This window comes from Tribolium castaneum, chromosome 4 (genome assembly GCF_031307605.1).
Source record: "Tribolium castaneum strain GA2 chromosome 4, icTriCast1.1, whole genome shotgun sequence".
Taxonomy (NCBI): Eukaryota; Metazoa; Arthropoda; class Insecta; order Coleoptera; family Tenebrionidae; genus Tribolium; species Tribolium castaneum.
In genome coordinates, this window is record NC_087397.1 from 9,394,472 (window position 1) to 9,407,634 (window position 13,163).

The 13,163-nt window shown below is 31.5% G+C and overlaps 2 protein-coding genes and 1 long non-coding RNA gene across 3 annotated transcripts; all 3 read left to right on the forward strand.

The window, feature by feature from the left end:
• Positions 1-3,164: 3,164 nt before the first annotated feature.
• LOC103315150 (uncharacterized) lies at positions 3,165-5,031 on the forward strand. The gene is made up of 3 exons (XR_511822.3): positions 3,165-3,765; positions 4,129-4,248; positions 4,646-5,031. It is a non-coding gene; the product is annotated as an uncharacterized LOC103315150 (long non-coding RNA).
• A 475-nt stretch (positions 5,032-5,506) lies between these two features.
• Positions 5,507-8,486, forward strand: IntS10 (Integrator 10). Its single transcript, XM_008203097.3, has 12 exons — positions 5,507-5,750; positions 5,800-5,867; positions 5,913-6,046; positions 6,092-6,207; positions 6,255-6,580; positions 6,626-6,819; positions 7,240-7,413; positions 7,458-7,645; positions 7,699-7,869; positions 7,914-8,063; positions 8,140-8,234; positions 8,295-8,486. The coding sequence occupies exons 1-12, from the start codon at positions 5,619-5,621 to the stop codon at positions 8,452-8,454; spliced, it is 1,908 nt and encodes a 635-aa protein (XP_008201319.1). The 5' UTR covers positions 5,507-5,618; the 3' UTR covers positions 8,455-8,486.
• A 60-nt stretch (positions 8,487-8,546) lies between these two features.
• PIG-B (Phosphatidylinositol glycan anchor biosynthesis class B) lies at positions 8,547-12,682 on the forward strand. Its single transcript, NM_001167756.1, is given in 4 exon segments — positions 8,547-8,934; positions 8,984-9,194; positions 11,537-12,464; positions 12,512-12,682. Coding segments are annotated over 4 exon segments (1,476 nt in total). The 5' UTR covers positions 8,547-8,688; the 3' UTR covers positions 12,603-12,682.
• The last annotated feature ends 481 nt before the right edge of the window (positions 12,683-13,163 follow it).

Consider the following 13,163-nt stretch of genomic DNA (forward strand, 5'->3'; position numbering starts at 1 on the left):
CAGATTTGTGAAAAATGTTTCCGACGTCGAGAATAGACGTGTATGTGTAATTAGATTTCTTGTAATAATGCAACAATTTTTTAACCCTTCGATCAGTTGTCAAATTTTTCGAAAGACCTAATTTGCAATTCATTTTTACATCAATTTTTATGACTTGAGAGTATGTAGCCTTGATGATAAGTGCAAAATAAATACAGAACCAGCTGCGCCTATATTTTTTAACGTCATTATTTATTCATATTGAAAATCATAGTACAAATGTTTGGCTAAAAAATACATGATTCAATAACACATTACCTATATGAACGTTATCTTCTTTGAACGCTAATAGTTGTTTAAAAAAACCTTGGCAAAATGAAGATACTGTCAATTATTGGTATGAAGAATTTTTTTTTTCAAGATCATTTCAAGATATTACTATTTACTTCAAGTACGCTGCGGTTTGTAGGTATAGCGATTTTCCAAAAAGAAAATAAATAAGTAATTGTTTATTTTATTATTATTTTTTTGTCAACCGTACCGTAATGAACATTTTACTTTCATAATATTCATACCGGAAAGTACCATTTCAAAAAGCAGAAATGCATCCAAAATCCATAAAAATCTTTTTGGCAAAACTTCAACATACATGTAATTTTTTAATAATTGCTTTGGGTATAAAAACAATAAATGAACCAAATTTGTGGCAAATGCTAATTTTTTACTGATATTTTGACTAAGGGAAGCATTAAAGAAGGCCACTTAAAAAAGACAAGGTTTATTTATTGACTGCTTTCAAATTTAATCTAACAGGAGAATATTCATTCATTTAATTATGCGAATGAGTCCCAAAAGTCAAAGTGATTGGTTTTGTCCGTAATTTTAATGGCCGACCTTAAACAGACCAATCGTATTCAAAAATATAATTTTTCAATGAATCTCAAAATCTAATGTGATTGGTTTTCTTCGTAATTCTAATGGCCGACCTCCAACGGCCCAATCAAAATGCTTACAAATTTTACTACAGTGATTACGTGCATTACGCTAACTCATAAAAGGATGAGTCTGTCTTTGTTGCGTCTAACAACATCTTCATTCATTAAGATCTTCTCTTTGATTTCTACCGCCTAGGTAACGTTGGACGATCTGCTAGTTAAAAAACACCAACATTAAAGGAAATAAATGAGGAACATTGAGTTGCAACGTGATTGTAACTCTTTTATATAATTAAAAAGGTTTAACTGACGAATTGTCGAAATTACCCAAAACGCATGCGCGCGCACTATTACAATTTGTCAGTTGACATTTCAAGAAAATCCAACAAAAAAGGCGAAAAGTAGTTGGAAGGAACTATCCCAGGTTATTTCAAGTGCGAAAGGGGATCATGGGGTTGATAAATCTTGTAGTTTTAAAAAAAGGGCGTTTTTTTTGCAATTAGTGTTCTTGTCCACACTTCATATTGACGGTGTGCGACCCACTTTGTGAGCAAAAATATAACATTTCAAAAGGATGCCGTTCTAATATAATAACTTAACGCACGGCAAATTCATAATTATTTGGTTTGTCTTTTTGAGTATTTTTAACTATGAACATTATGCTTTTCCAAGGTGTTGTTAATAAAATAAGGTACCCAATCTTGACCAATTTGACGATTCAGAATTAATAATTAAATTACTAATGAATGTAATGCCACTTAATAAAACTGATCCGTAAAGAATAATAAATTACGTAATGTTCCGGTTATGTTATAATATAATAATAACGAAGGGTGATCATTAGATCGATCACCGATTAATTGTTTTAAAATATATTAGTAGTTAAATAACCCGGATAAACATAGTCTTTATCAAAATAAGCCGCGTAAAGATTAACACATTTGTTGTACAACTTATCTAAATTACGTGAACTCAAGCCGCCTTCAGTGAGTAATTGAAATAATGGTTTGTGCCCTTTTTGACCTCTTTTTAACCTTTTTTTATTTTTAAGAGATAAATGTTATTGTGTCGTCATTGATACCATTATCTCCCAGAAAAATTAAAGTTATTTGTATTATAAAAATTAGAATATTTGATCCATTAATCTGTGCAGAAATCAACTTATATTATCTTGTAATGTTCAAACATTTCTTATTTACTTAGCTGTAAAGAATGACATGTTTATAATTGCGTCTATAAAATGAGCTTATAATTATTGTTTAACATAAGATTCAAATATTCTGCATAATATGGTCAATTTTTGTGTGTGAAATTAATATTTTAAACCAATTCTGTACATTTACAAAAAGCAATCACTATTCGTATTTATGTCGAACTTGATGTATTCTTTCATGGTATTTTAATTAAATTTATTCCTATGTATCAAATTAAAATGATTTTAACCAAATTAACCACGGTCAGGTTCATCCCCTGATACAGAGAAAGAGAACGCATTATCTCCTTTACTAAGAGGAGGAATTTTAGGAATTTAGGAATAAATCCTTATATTACTTAGCTCTTGCTAAATTGTGATTTAAACTCATACCACAAAAGGGTGATAACAAAACGGTGTAGTAGAATCATTCCAAAAATAGCATGTTCAACACGTATGTGAGAAAGAATGGTAGATATATAAATAAGGGTTTAAATTTCATACTATGCGATCTCTCAGTTTAACAAGTGGTGTCACTGCGTCAGTTTGTGCCGCAGTCCATGAAGAAGTTGTCCAATTTTTGCTGAAGATTCTGCTAAAATTCAGAAGCCGTCTTTTTGAGATGAATTGTAAGTTTTATTCTAAAAATGGATGTGTTTGTTTACTTTATTGGACTTAGAAAAGTTAGGCGATCTCCGCCTTTGGTACGATTTATTTAGTTTATTAACTTAGAAAAACCGGGCGGTCTCTAATTTTTGTTATTTTTTTTACACTCCGAAAAGTCAAGCGATCTCTTATTTTTATTCAATTTATTTAGTTTATTGGACTTAGAAAAGTCGATCGATTTCTGATTTTTATTCAGTTTTTTAATTTATTGGACTTAAAACAAGTCGAGCGAACTCTGAAATTTGTTTACCTATTTAATTTTTCAATATAAGTCCAGCGATCTGTGATTTTCGTTTAGTTTATTGGACTTGGAAAAGTGAAGTGACTCGAAATTTTGTTCGGTTTATCTATTTATACATATTTAGAATAACACTTATTTTTTGTGGAATTATCGATTTAGTGTAATGGACTTTAAAACTTTAGAGCTACAATTCGATTTAAGATAATTTGTGTTAGACTTAGAATAATTGATAAAATTTCAAACTCAAATTATTTCATGAATCGAATAGTTTTGTGCTAAGGAGAGAAATGATCGATTAACTTGATATTCAGTGTTTAAGATTTAATTAAGTATGACGGGCGACAATTAGATTAAAAAAAAAGCAATTACCAGAAAAACAAAATAATAAATTATTGATAAAAATTTAAACTCATTATGAAAATTTCCAAAATTGTCACTTGAAACAAAGATAGTTCCTCGTCATCGTGGATAATTTCACAATAGGTTACGGCTAGTTCATGGAAATATGCTAGATCCCGAAAACAGAGTCATAAATTAGTTATTAACATGTGGTAAATTGATAACAAAAGAGGGACAAATTTGGTTATAAAACAAGCGGCCAATAATTCCGAATTAATACTTCTGAATGTAACGTCGCTAATTGAAGTGAATTGAAATCATGGTACGTGACAGTTCGTGAAGTTTTAATTCTTGGTGATAACTGATAAGACTTGTGAAATTGAAGCTACCAGTCCCCTTTTGGAAAATGAACTGTAAGTGTTATTTTTTCTGAATCCGAGTGTTTCAACAGTTTTCATTGCTAATTATTTGGACTATTATTTGGACTTTTAATTTCTTGATTTATTTACTCGTTTATAATAGACCTAGTTTTAGTACATTTATCAAATATTTGTTTATAACTAAAATCATTAATACTTTAATCTTGACTGCACAAAAATTAACCCATCCAAGAGTAACTGGCTCCGTAACATTTCAATGGAGAATCTACCAAAAATACATGTTATTCATTGTTCCGGTTTGGAACTTTAACTTTTTAGTTTTATTAGTTTTTTATTATTAAACTACTTTGAAGAGTGTGATTACGTGTTCAAAAATAACGTGAATTAAAATTTTAGGGGACAAGAATTATAACAATTAACACTCACCGATTATTCAAATCAACATCGCTTCTCATTCATCGTCCTAAAGCATTTTGAAGAGCCCTTGGAAGAACCCTAGCTGCCCAGTCATGAAGTGTAAGTTTTGATTCGTTTACTTTGAATCGACTTTGTTGCTTTTAATAAGCTCATTTATTTAATATTTTTAAAAGGCATACTTTTGTTAGAAGTAGTACCTTGATACTGATTTATACAAATAATCTATTGTATTCATTAAATATTAATCTAACTTTTTTTATAATAAATGGACTTAAGAATTACAGAGTTTTATCACTCTAAATCCTCTCCTAAAATTAGATGTCCTCACATGACAATTGGCTCCGATTTTTTGAGTCTGCTTTCAATCTCACAAATAAATTAATTAACAGTAGAAGAGTTTAGAAGTACATAGTAAATAAGCAGTGTTAGATCATTTTCCCAAATTTCTCAATCACATCTGCAAAGTTATGATTCTTGTATGCTTACACCTTTTCAGGGATAGTATTTTTTGTATGTCTAATGGCATGTGTACAGCCAGTTACTACATGGATTGAAGATTTTCCAACTTCGCAACCCCGACTTCTGAACACCATACTCGTAATAGAAGGGGAAAGAACCCCGCAACAACCCCCTTGGAACCAGCCAAGTTCAAAATTGATCTGCTACATCCCTGTAACCCCTTATATGGCGCAGAAGACCAATCACAGTGTCTTGAAAGTTCTGGATATTGATTTGTTAAGTTCTTAAATATTTAATTTTCAGTTTTCAGTTGTAGTATTAGTTTTTTACGAGACATAGGTAGTACAAAGTGCCACCTAAGGGGAGTTGTTTCCCTCTTTATTAAAATTATTTTTTTACTTTTAATAAAAACATAAAAACAAATAGAAATTATTTTATTTTTTAATAAAGCGGTACCTGTTTTATTAATTTATTAATAAACTGATCTCTCAATTAACCAATAATTTTTGTTTACTATGGTGGGTACCTATTGTGGGGTATTAATTTATTTCCTACAAGTGTTTCGACTATATTTTGAAAGGTCATCTTCAGGGGGACAACAGAAGGTATCCATAAGAAGACTTTTTACCTTCTGAGTTTTCTTACCTTAACGTGCCTTATCCTTTATTTTTATCAGAGCTTTTATACTGTTTAAAGTTGCTTCTTGTTTAACTGGTTGTATAACGACGCCTTTAGGAATCTTTATAATATTAATTTATTTGTAGACATTGTTAAACAAATTCGGTTTGTAAATATTTGTCTATGTGTCTGTTATTTACACCAAATGCTAGTATCTTGCATTTAAATGTATTAAACTCTCCAAAAAGGTTTCGCAGACACCGGAATTCTGATGTACTCTTGCTCGACGATTTGAACTCTAGCACCACCCTCTAACCTAACTTTTGACAATATAACAACAACAGAAGAGTGAATATTTCGTCTTTTAATTTCACTTGAGTTTTTATCTTGAGATGGAAGTAGATATTTCTGACGAAGATTATGTCATTCAAAGGGCAAAATCGGCTCTTAAGACGGACCCTTTATCGGCTAAAGCCTGGATGATAACAGCCAAAACTCTGTACCCTAATAATTTTGGAGTCCAGGTATTTAAAATCTTATTTATTTAAACATTTGTCTTACACAAAATTATAGTTTGAAGCTTACTGTATTGAAAAAAACGCTGGTCATGTTAAAGAAGCCGCTAAATGTTTCAGTGATTTGTAAGTGATTGTGCATAATAATATTTATTAGGTGTAAAGTTGTAGAATCGGTAAGTTTCAACAACAACCAGAATTGTGGAAGGAAATAGAAAACGTCACTTCCGCACTTAGGGCTGAAAGTGACACCAACGATCCTGAAAAGCAATTTTTATGCGAAATGTTCAAACACATTTCTTCAGGTGATAACCAATTTTTTTTATAAATAAAAATATTTTTGTGATTAGATGTCCAACATAAATTGCTGTTGTGTACCGCTGACCATTGTGAGGATACGATGGAACATTGCCGGTTACTCCTTCTCTTATTACAAAGATTTCCAACTGCAATTTCCAGCTATGGGGTATTTGCCAATTTTTGTAATTTCATAATAAGGGTCTTATTTTACAGTCGCGTCTTGTTGATACACTACTAAGTGCGGAAAAGCACAGTCATGACGGCACTAATCCCTCCAATGCCTACAGAAAACTCCTAGTTTGCGAATTACTGCCATTGCTTGCAAGTGAAAATGCAAAAATTGACTTGTCCCCGAAAATATTACAGAAATTGTTGTACAAATCAGTGGAATTCTATTCCACTTCATTGAGTCTCAACCCCGTCTCGTTAGATTCAGAGTCAAAAATCGAAGATCCTTGGAAAAAATTGTTTGCAGTTGTTGAGTTCATTGGAAAACAAATGGAATGGGACCCTTATCTTATCAGTTTTAACAACAATTGGTTGGTTTCTTACTCTTTAAAAATGTCTCTAACCACTTGTTACAGGAGTAAAGAAAGTTATTGGCAAAAAATCGTCAGTTACTACCAGACAAGGGCGAATAATTTGGACGAAAAGCAGTTGTTATTTTGTTCGTCAATTTTTTTTATTCATTGTTTGCATGAATATTCGGCAAGTCTCACACCTGAATCCAGTCCGGGACAACCGCAAAATACCTTTGTTTTGGTCGAGGCTTTTCTCGGTAAAAAATTAAATTACTTTGATTCAATTAAATTAAAAAAATGACATGACTACGGATATTTAAAAGTTAGGATACGAAATGAGGTATAAATAAAACGTTCTCGTTTTCGATAGTTCCGTTAATGTCGCCAGAGAGCGCAGTTGTTCTATTACCGTCTGAGTTTTCAGAGCAATTAATTTGAAAAAATGCTTTTATTTGTATAACGATTAACACATAGTAAACAAAAAATACAGATACACATAGAGCATCACATTCTCAATAGTAAGGCATTTTCACTCTGTCGTACTATTTTTTTTGGTGCGATTTTCTATCTCGTTTCGTCTCCCTAAGTTACAGTCCTCCGTATCCATGATTCAAATTCAAACAAAAACCAGTGTTGCCCACTTAAATTCAAGTTCAATTAATAACAAAATGCTTCAGACCCTAGCTTGCCCAGCCCTGCCACTGAACCTAAGAGTAAAAAACGCAAAAATGACGACTTCCTGTTTCCGTATATTTCGGTAGAAAAGCCAGAGTTGAAAAATATTAATAGCAATTTTTTAACGGCTGTCAACTGCTGGGACTTATTTCAGGCATCTGAACATTTTCAAAGAGGTAAAGTCGGTTTCAGTTTGGTAAAAACTAATTACACTTTGTAGAATTTTTTATGTTGAATAGTTACTTAAAGTTGGAGTCATTGTTTACGAGTTTTGTGATCGATTATGCAATTTATAAGGGAAAATATGACGATGCTCTAACGTACCTTCAGAAAATCAACGAAACGAATTTATTATTGATCAAGTATATTAATATTGCAGGAATTTTGTATTTGAAGAAGAATTACAGGGTATGTCCTATTCACAGTCCAGTTTATAATTTTTGTAACAACATTTTTTTTAGTCATGTTTTGATCATATTTTATTGGCCATTCCTTTACTACCCAATAATAATGTTGGTAGTTTAAGTAATGTTTTAATAGTGGGAGGAAATCAGCGACATTTACATTATTTGCCACTGACTTTCACTGCAGTTCTTCAATATTTCATCAAACTTCTCATCAGATGCATTAAAGTAGGTTTATTTGACTAGGCTTCCAGTTGACTAATTTTTTTTAGGAAAATATGGATAAGCATAATTATAGCGAATTAGCCATTGGCCATATTTTGGCTCTAGTTCAGTTAGATTGGCCTCAAGAGGAGGAATTTGTGCCGTTTTTAATGCAGCAAATTCAGGAACATGGCTCCTTTAATTACATTTTATTTCAAGTTAGTATTTCGTCAGAATTATTTTTTTTTAATTTTCGAAAATTGAATAATTACAAATAATATTTCTGTTCGTCAGAACTATATTATAAATGTGGACATTTTGGAGGAAATCACCTACTTATGGACCAATCAAGGGGGCCAAATAACTTTAGACATTATTCCCCATATGGGGTAAGTTATTACGACTTTGATTTTGAAGTTAGTTTGGCAACACTGAATTAAACATTCTAGACAGAGAAGGATAGGTACTAGGGGGGCCGACAAGGGGGCGAAAGAAGAAATAAAACAAATAATCCGACGCCAAGTCGCCCGAAGCAATGAAAATGTTAGCGAACTTTTGATCCGTTTTTTAACGCATGAACGCGAGCTCATTTTTCAAAGCTTGATGTAAGCAATATTAAACAAACATTTTGTATTTAGGAATCGATTTTTTCTAATCTACTCTAACCTCAAACTGACCCAAACATAACCTAAATAGTACACCGGGAGGTGGTCTCCCGAGTTATTTATACATTTTATTTTGGTAAAAATACGCGGAGACAAAAATATCGGAGTTTTAGAATTAGAATGTGTCCGTAAAGTCCAGTGTCTCATTCACCATTTTTGTAAAAATTTCCGATGAAAAATGAAGAATTGGGACGTTCTTTGCATTTTTATGGTCGTAAGACTTGCCTCAGTATTTCTAGTACAAACTTTCTTCGTACCTGACGAATATTGGCAGTCGCTGGAGGTTGCCCATGGTATTTCTTTTGGATATGGGTACCTCACATGGGAGTGGCGTGCAGGAATCAGGAGTTACATTTATCCGTTAATATTTAGTTGTTTTTACAGTTTGCTCAAGTATTTGCAATTTGACGATCCTTTATTACTGGTAATTATACAATTTTTGTAACTTTCATTTAATTTGTGGCAATTTCAAGATCTACGGGCCACGTATTTTGCAAGCCCTTTTGAGCGCTTATGCCGATTTGTGTTTTTACCAGTGGTGTGGGGCAAAAAAATGGGCTGTGTTCAGCATTGCAACGTCGTGGTTTTGGTTTTACACCGGATCAAGAACCTTGATTAACACTTTTGAATGTGCTTTGAGCACGATAGCGCTTTCCAAATTTCCCTGGCTGGGGAAAGGCAAAGGTTAGTTATTTCGCGGGTGGGCTAAAGTATCCGGAAATAGTTTGAAGTTTAAGCCGCGTACGATTGTTTAGTTGTTTCTAATTTGCACTTTTAGGCTCATTAAAGAAAAAAAATTGCGTCATGTTATTTTAAATTACTAGTGTTTCGTGCTCAATATTTTTGGAATTTTTCCGGACAGTGTCATTATTACGTACAAAATTCATATCTTTTATGAGTTATGTTGTTATGGTTCACTCCGGTTCACTTAAAAAAAATCTGAAATAGGTCGATTTTTTATTTTATATGTTAAAAGGAAGCGATAGTTTACTTTTAATATCGCAGTTTTAATTTACAATAAATACAATACAATAAAGGCTTTTTCTTCTTACCTAATTTTAAGTAAGCACATGAATAGCACAAACTTAAATAAATAAAAAAATTTCTTACTGCATACTTATTTTCCTGTTTTTGTTTTCTTGTTTTGCTTTGATTTTGTTGTATTACATTTTTTATATTCAAGTATTTTTATAAATATTTTCATTTATATTTTTGTTATACTAATTAAATAAATAAATAAAATTGTGTGAAACACGCTGTATGCTTCTTATCTTTGTAGCAAGTGGAAAAAATTAAGTAAAAAATCAAAGAAAGAAGAAAATAAAATAGAAAAGTGAAAAGATATTGTTGATTAAATACATATGAAGGGCTTTATTTTTCTGTTCTTGCGTTATTTTTTTATAAGGGATGATTACTCAAGGCGTAACGAAAAGATATGTGTCAAAATGTTGCACCGTTTAAAAATTAGAGGAATAATAAATTTTCACGAAATTTGCTACACGCAATTTGTATTGAAACCTATATGTTTTGGTACTTGTTTTTTTTTTTTACTATAAAGTACTTACAGCTTTACACATTTTAAGCCATATATTTTTGTTTTATTTTTGATTTAAAAAAATATTAAATTTATATTCGCATTTTTTATTACAGTAATTACTATTAGCTTGGACAAAATTGGTCAGAAATAATTATTGTATCTTTTGAATAAAAAGATTTACGAAAGGGGCTTTCCTCCAGTGTTATACATATTTTTTTCGACGTCTTCAACTAAATAGCGTTTTCTACCTTCTAAATATTTCTTAACAAACCGTCATTTCCGCTCAAGGGAGGAAAATGAAGGAGAAAAGGACGTTATATTCCCTCCCGAGGGAGGAAAATCCTTTCTTCCCTAGATAGGAAATAACGTTCGGTCGAACAAAGTGAAAATGACGCCACAACAAAATTATTTATCTAATTTAACCAGAAAAAAAATTGTTTTTTGATAGTTGTAATATTTTTAAATTAAATGAAAATGTTTAGTTTTTTAAATAGTAAACAATTCAATAAAAACTATTTCTTAAAAAAATATGCGTTAATAAGATAAATTGACAAATAACAAAGTATTATTAATGTAATTATTTTTTTGATAATCTGTTTTCCAATACTAAATTAAGTAACATAATTTTTGTAGGAAATAGGCTTTCTTTATTTTAAACTTGGTTTTATGTAAAACAATTATTTTTGAAATGATTTATAAAAATAAATAACTTACCTATTTTTGTTTTCTGAAATTTTTAAAATGTAATTATTCGAACTAATTATTGTTATTAAACAGATCCGACTTATTTACGCTTATTTAGTAACATTTCAAACGTGTTTTTTAGGTTTGACATCGAAACAAATTATAGTCTGTTTCAAAACTATGTAAACGCCAACGTGGCATTTTTGCTAAAATATTTCATGGTTGTTAGATTTTTTATTAAAAAAAATACATTTTTATATAACTTGACGTTTGTCAATACAAAATAAATGCCAATTTAATTTAGCTTTCCGTAAACGGCTCATAAAGGAATTTATCTTGAAACCACTACATCTAGTCATCATCATCACATTAGGGACTGGTTCTTTGAGGCATCATTTTCACTTTGTTCAACTGTACTTTGGTGGGAATTTGGAAAATGAAAAATTATGTTTTTGATGAGCATAGCGAAAACGTCTTTTGTGTATAATTGTGAAAATTTTTTTGTTTAATTTTATTTCATTATTTTAGTTTTTAAATTAAATGACTTCAAACCAATGACGCCATAAATGTTGCTATAATGTCACTTGTTCGAGGATTTTTTTTAATGATCTATAACAAAGATACGAATTTTGTGCGTTACTTTGGTACATAATGTAATCAATCATCTTTTTTGTCTTGAACGGATGTGTAACAAAATTGCTAAACACAGTTTTATTTATTTTCGATATGGAAATCAATTTACTTGCAACGATGTATTTTTAGCCCACCCAGTGCTATTGAATCAGTTCTAATTCGCCTTTTGTAGACGAAAATTTAAAATTTATTTGGATAGTTGCCATACTTTCAGTAATACGCCCCACAGCTGCAGTAATATGGTCACCACTTTGCGTTTATCATTTAATGATAACCAAATATAAAATTTCATCTCTGATTATCACGCGCTACATTCCCATCAGTCTTATAGTACTAGCCGCGTCCATTCTTTTAGACAGTCTCTCTCACGGATATTTTATCGTAACTCCTTACGAGTTCCTCAAATTTAACATAATCCAAGATGTGGGCACACATTACGGCTCCCAGCCTTGGTTTTGGTACTTATCTGCAGGTTTCCCTGCAATTCTCGGAATCCACTTTTTGCCCTTCGTGTTGGCCACACTTGTCGTAATAAAACACCGCAGTGTGCACCCCAACGAATTGGCCCTGCTTGGTACTGTGGTTTTCTCGTTAACAGTTTACAGTTTTCTACCGCATAAAGAATTCAGATTTTTGCTGCCTCTGCTACCGATAGCGTTATTTATTTCGTCCCGATTTTTATCAGTTTGGAGTCGCAAAGCTAGTAATGTTATGCTGTGGACGGTTGCGTTAATTTTATTTGTGGGAAATGTGGGCCCGTCCTATTATTTGGGCTACGTCCATCAGCGTGGTACTTTAGACGTGATGGGTCCTTTACGAGAGATAGCGATAAAAGATCCGAAAAATACGAATTTGTTGTTTTTAATGCCTTGCCATTCTACACCTTTGTACAGCCACTTGCATGTAAATGTGACTGCTAGATTTTTAACGTGTGAGCCGAATTTTAATAACACTAGTGGGAGTTATGTTGACGAAGCTGATCAGTTTTATAGTAGTCCTAGTGTTTGGCTACGGAGGAATTATCCAGCTAATGGGACTTTACCGTCTCATATTATTTGTTTCGATACTTTGAAACCCATGATCAGTGATATAATGAGCAGGTACTAGGGTGCATACACTTGGTATGTTTGTAAAAATGGTTTTTCAGGTATAAGACAACGCATGAAATTCCACACACTAATTTTCCGACGTCAAGAGTGGGATATAACGTTTTAATAAATGAAAGAATTGGTAATTGATTTTTATTGTTTTATTTTGTATTGCTCAAGTTAGGTCACTGCCATGTTGTTATTATAGTTAAATAAATGTTTGAATGAATGTTTTGTTTTTGTTGTGAAAGATGTGTAACAAGAATTGGTTACAATCATCGCATTGAGATGGGTTTTTCCTAAAAACACTTTATTTCCACTTACTTAATCTAGTCCTTGAACTAAGCCAATGGTTAATCGCAGAAAAAAAAGAAAATGTTATAGACGAGATATTGTTTTGAAAATATGTTTTTTTGGAAGTACCTATCATTAATTAACCAAAGCAAAATTCAAAAGCAACCAGATACCGATTTTTTAAATATTGCGAGTGTGTGCAAATATTTTAACCGCAGATTAAGCATTAAAAATAAATTGACCCATATTTTTTTCTACTAATGATTTTATTATTTTACACGAAAACGGTACATTTTACAAAAAAATACAAGAGACAAAAAATCCTAAATGGAATGGGCTTTAAATTTGTAGCTTTGAAATAATTATTTTTTTGGTAACATTTTAAGCCTTCTTTTTAATACCTGACCCCTAGATTAT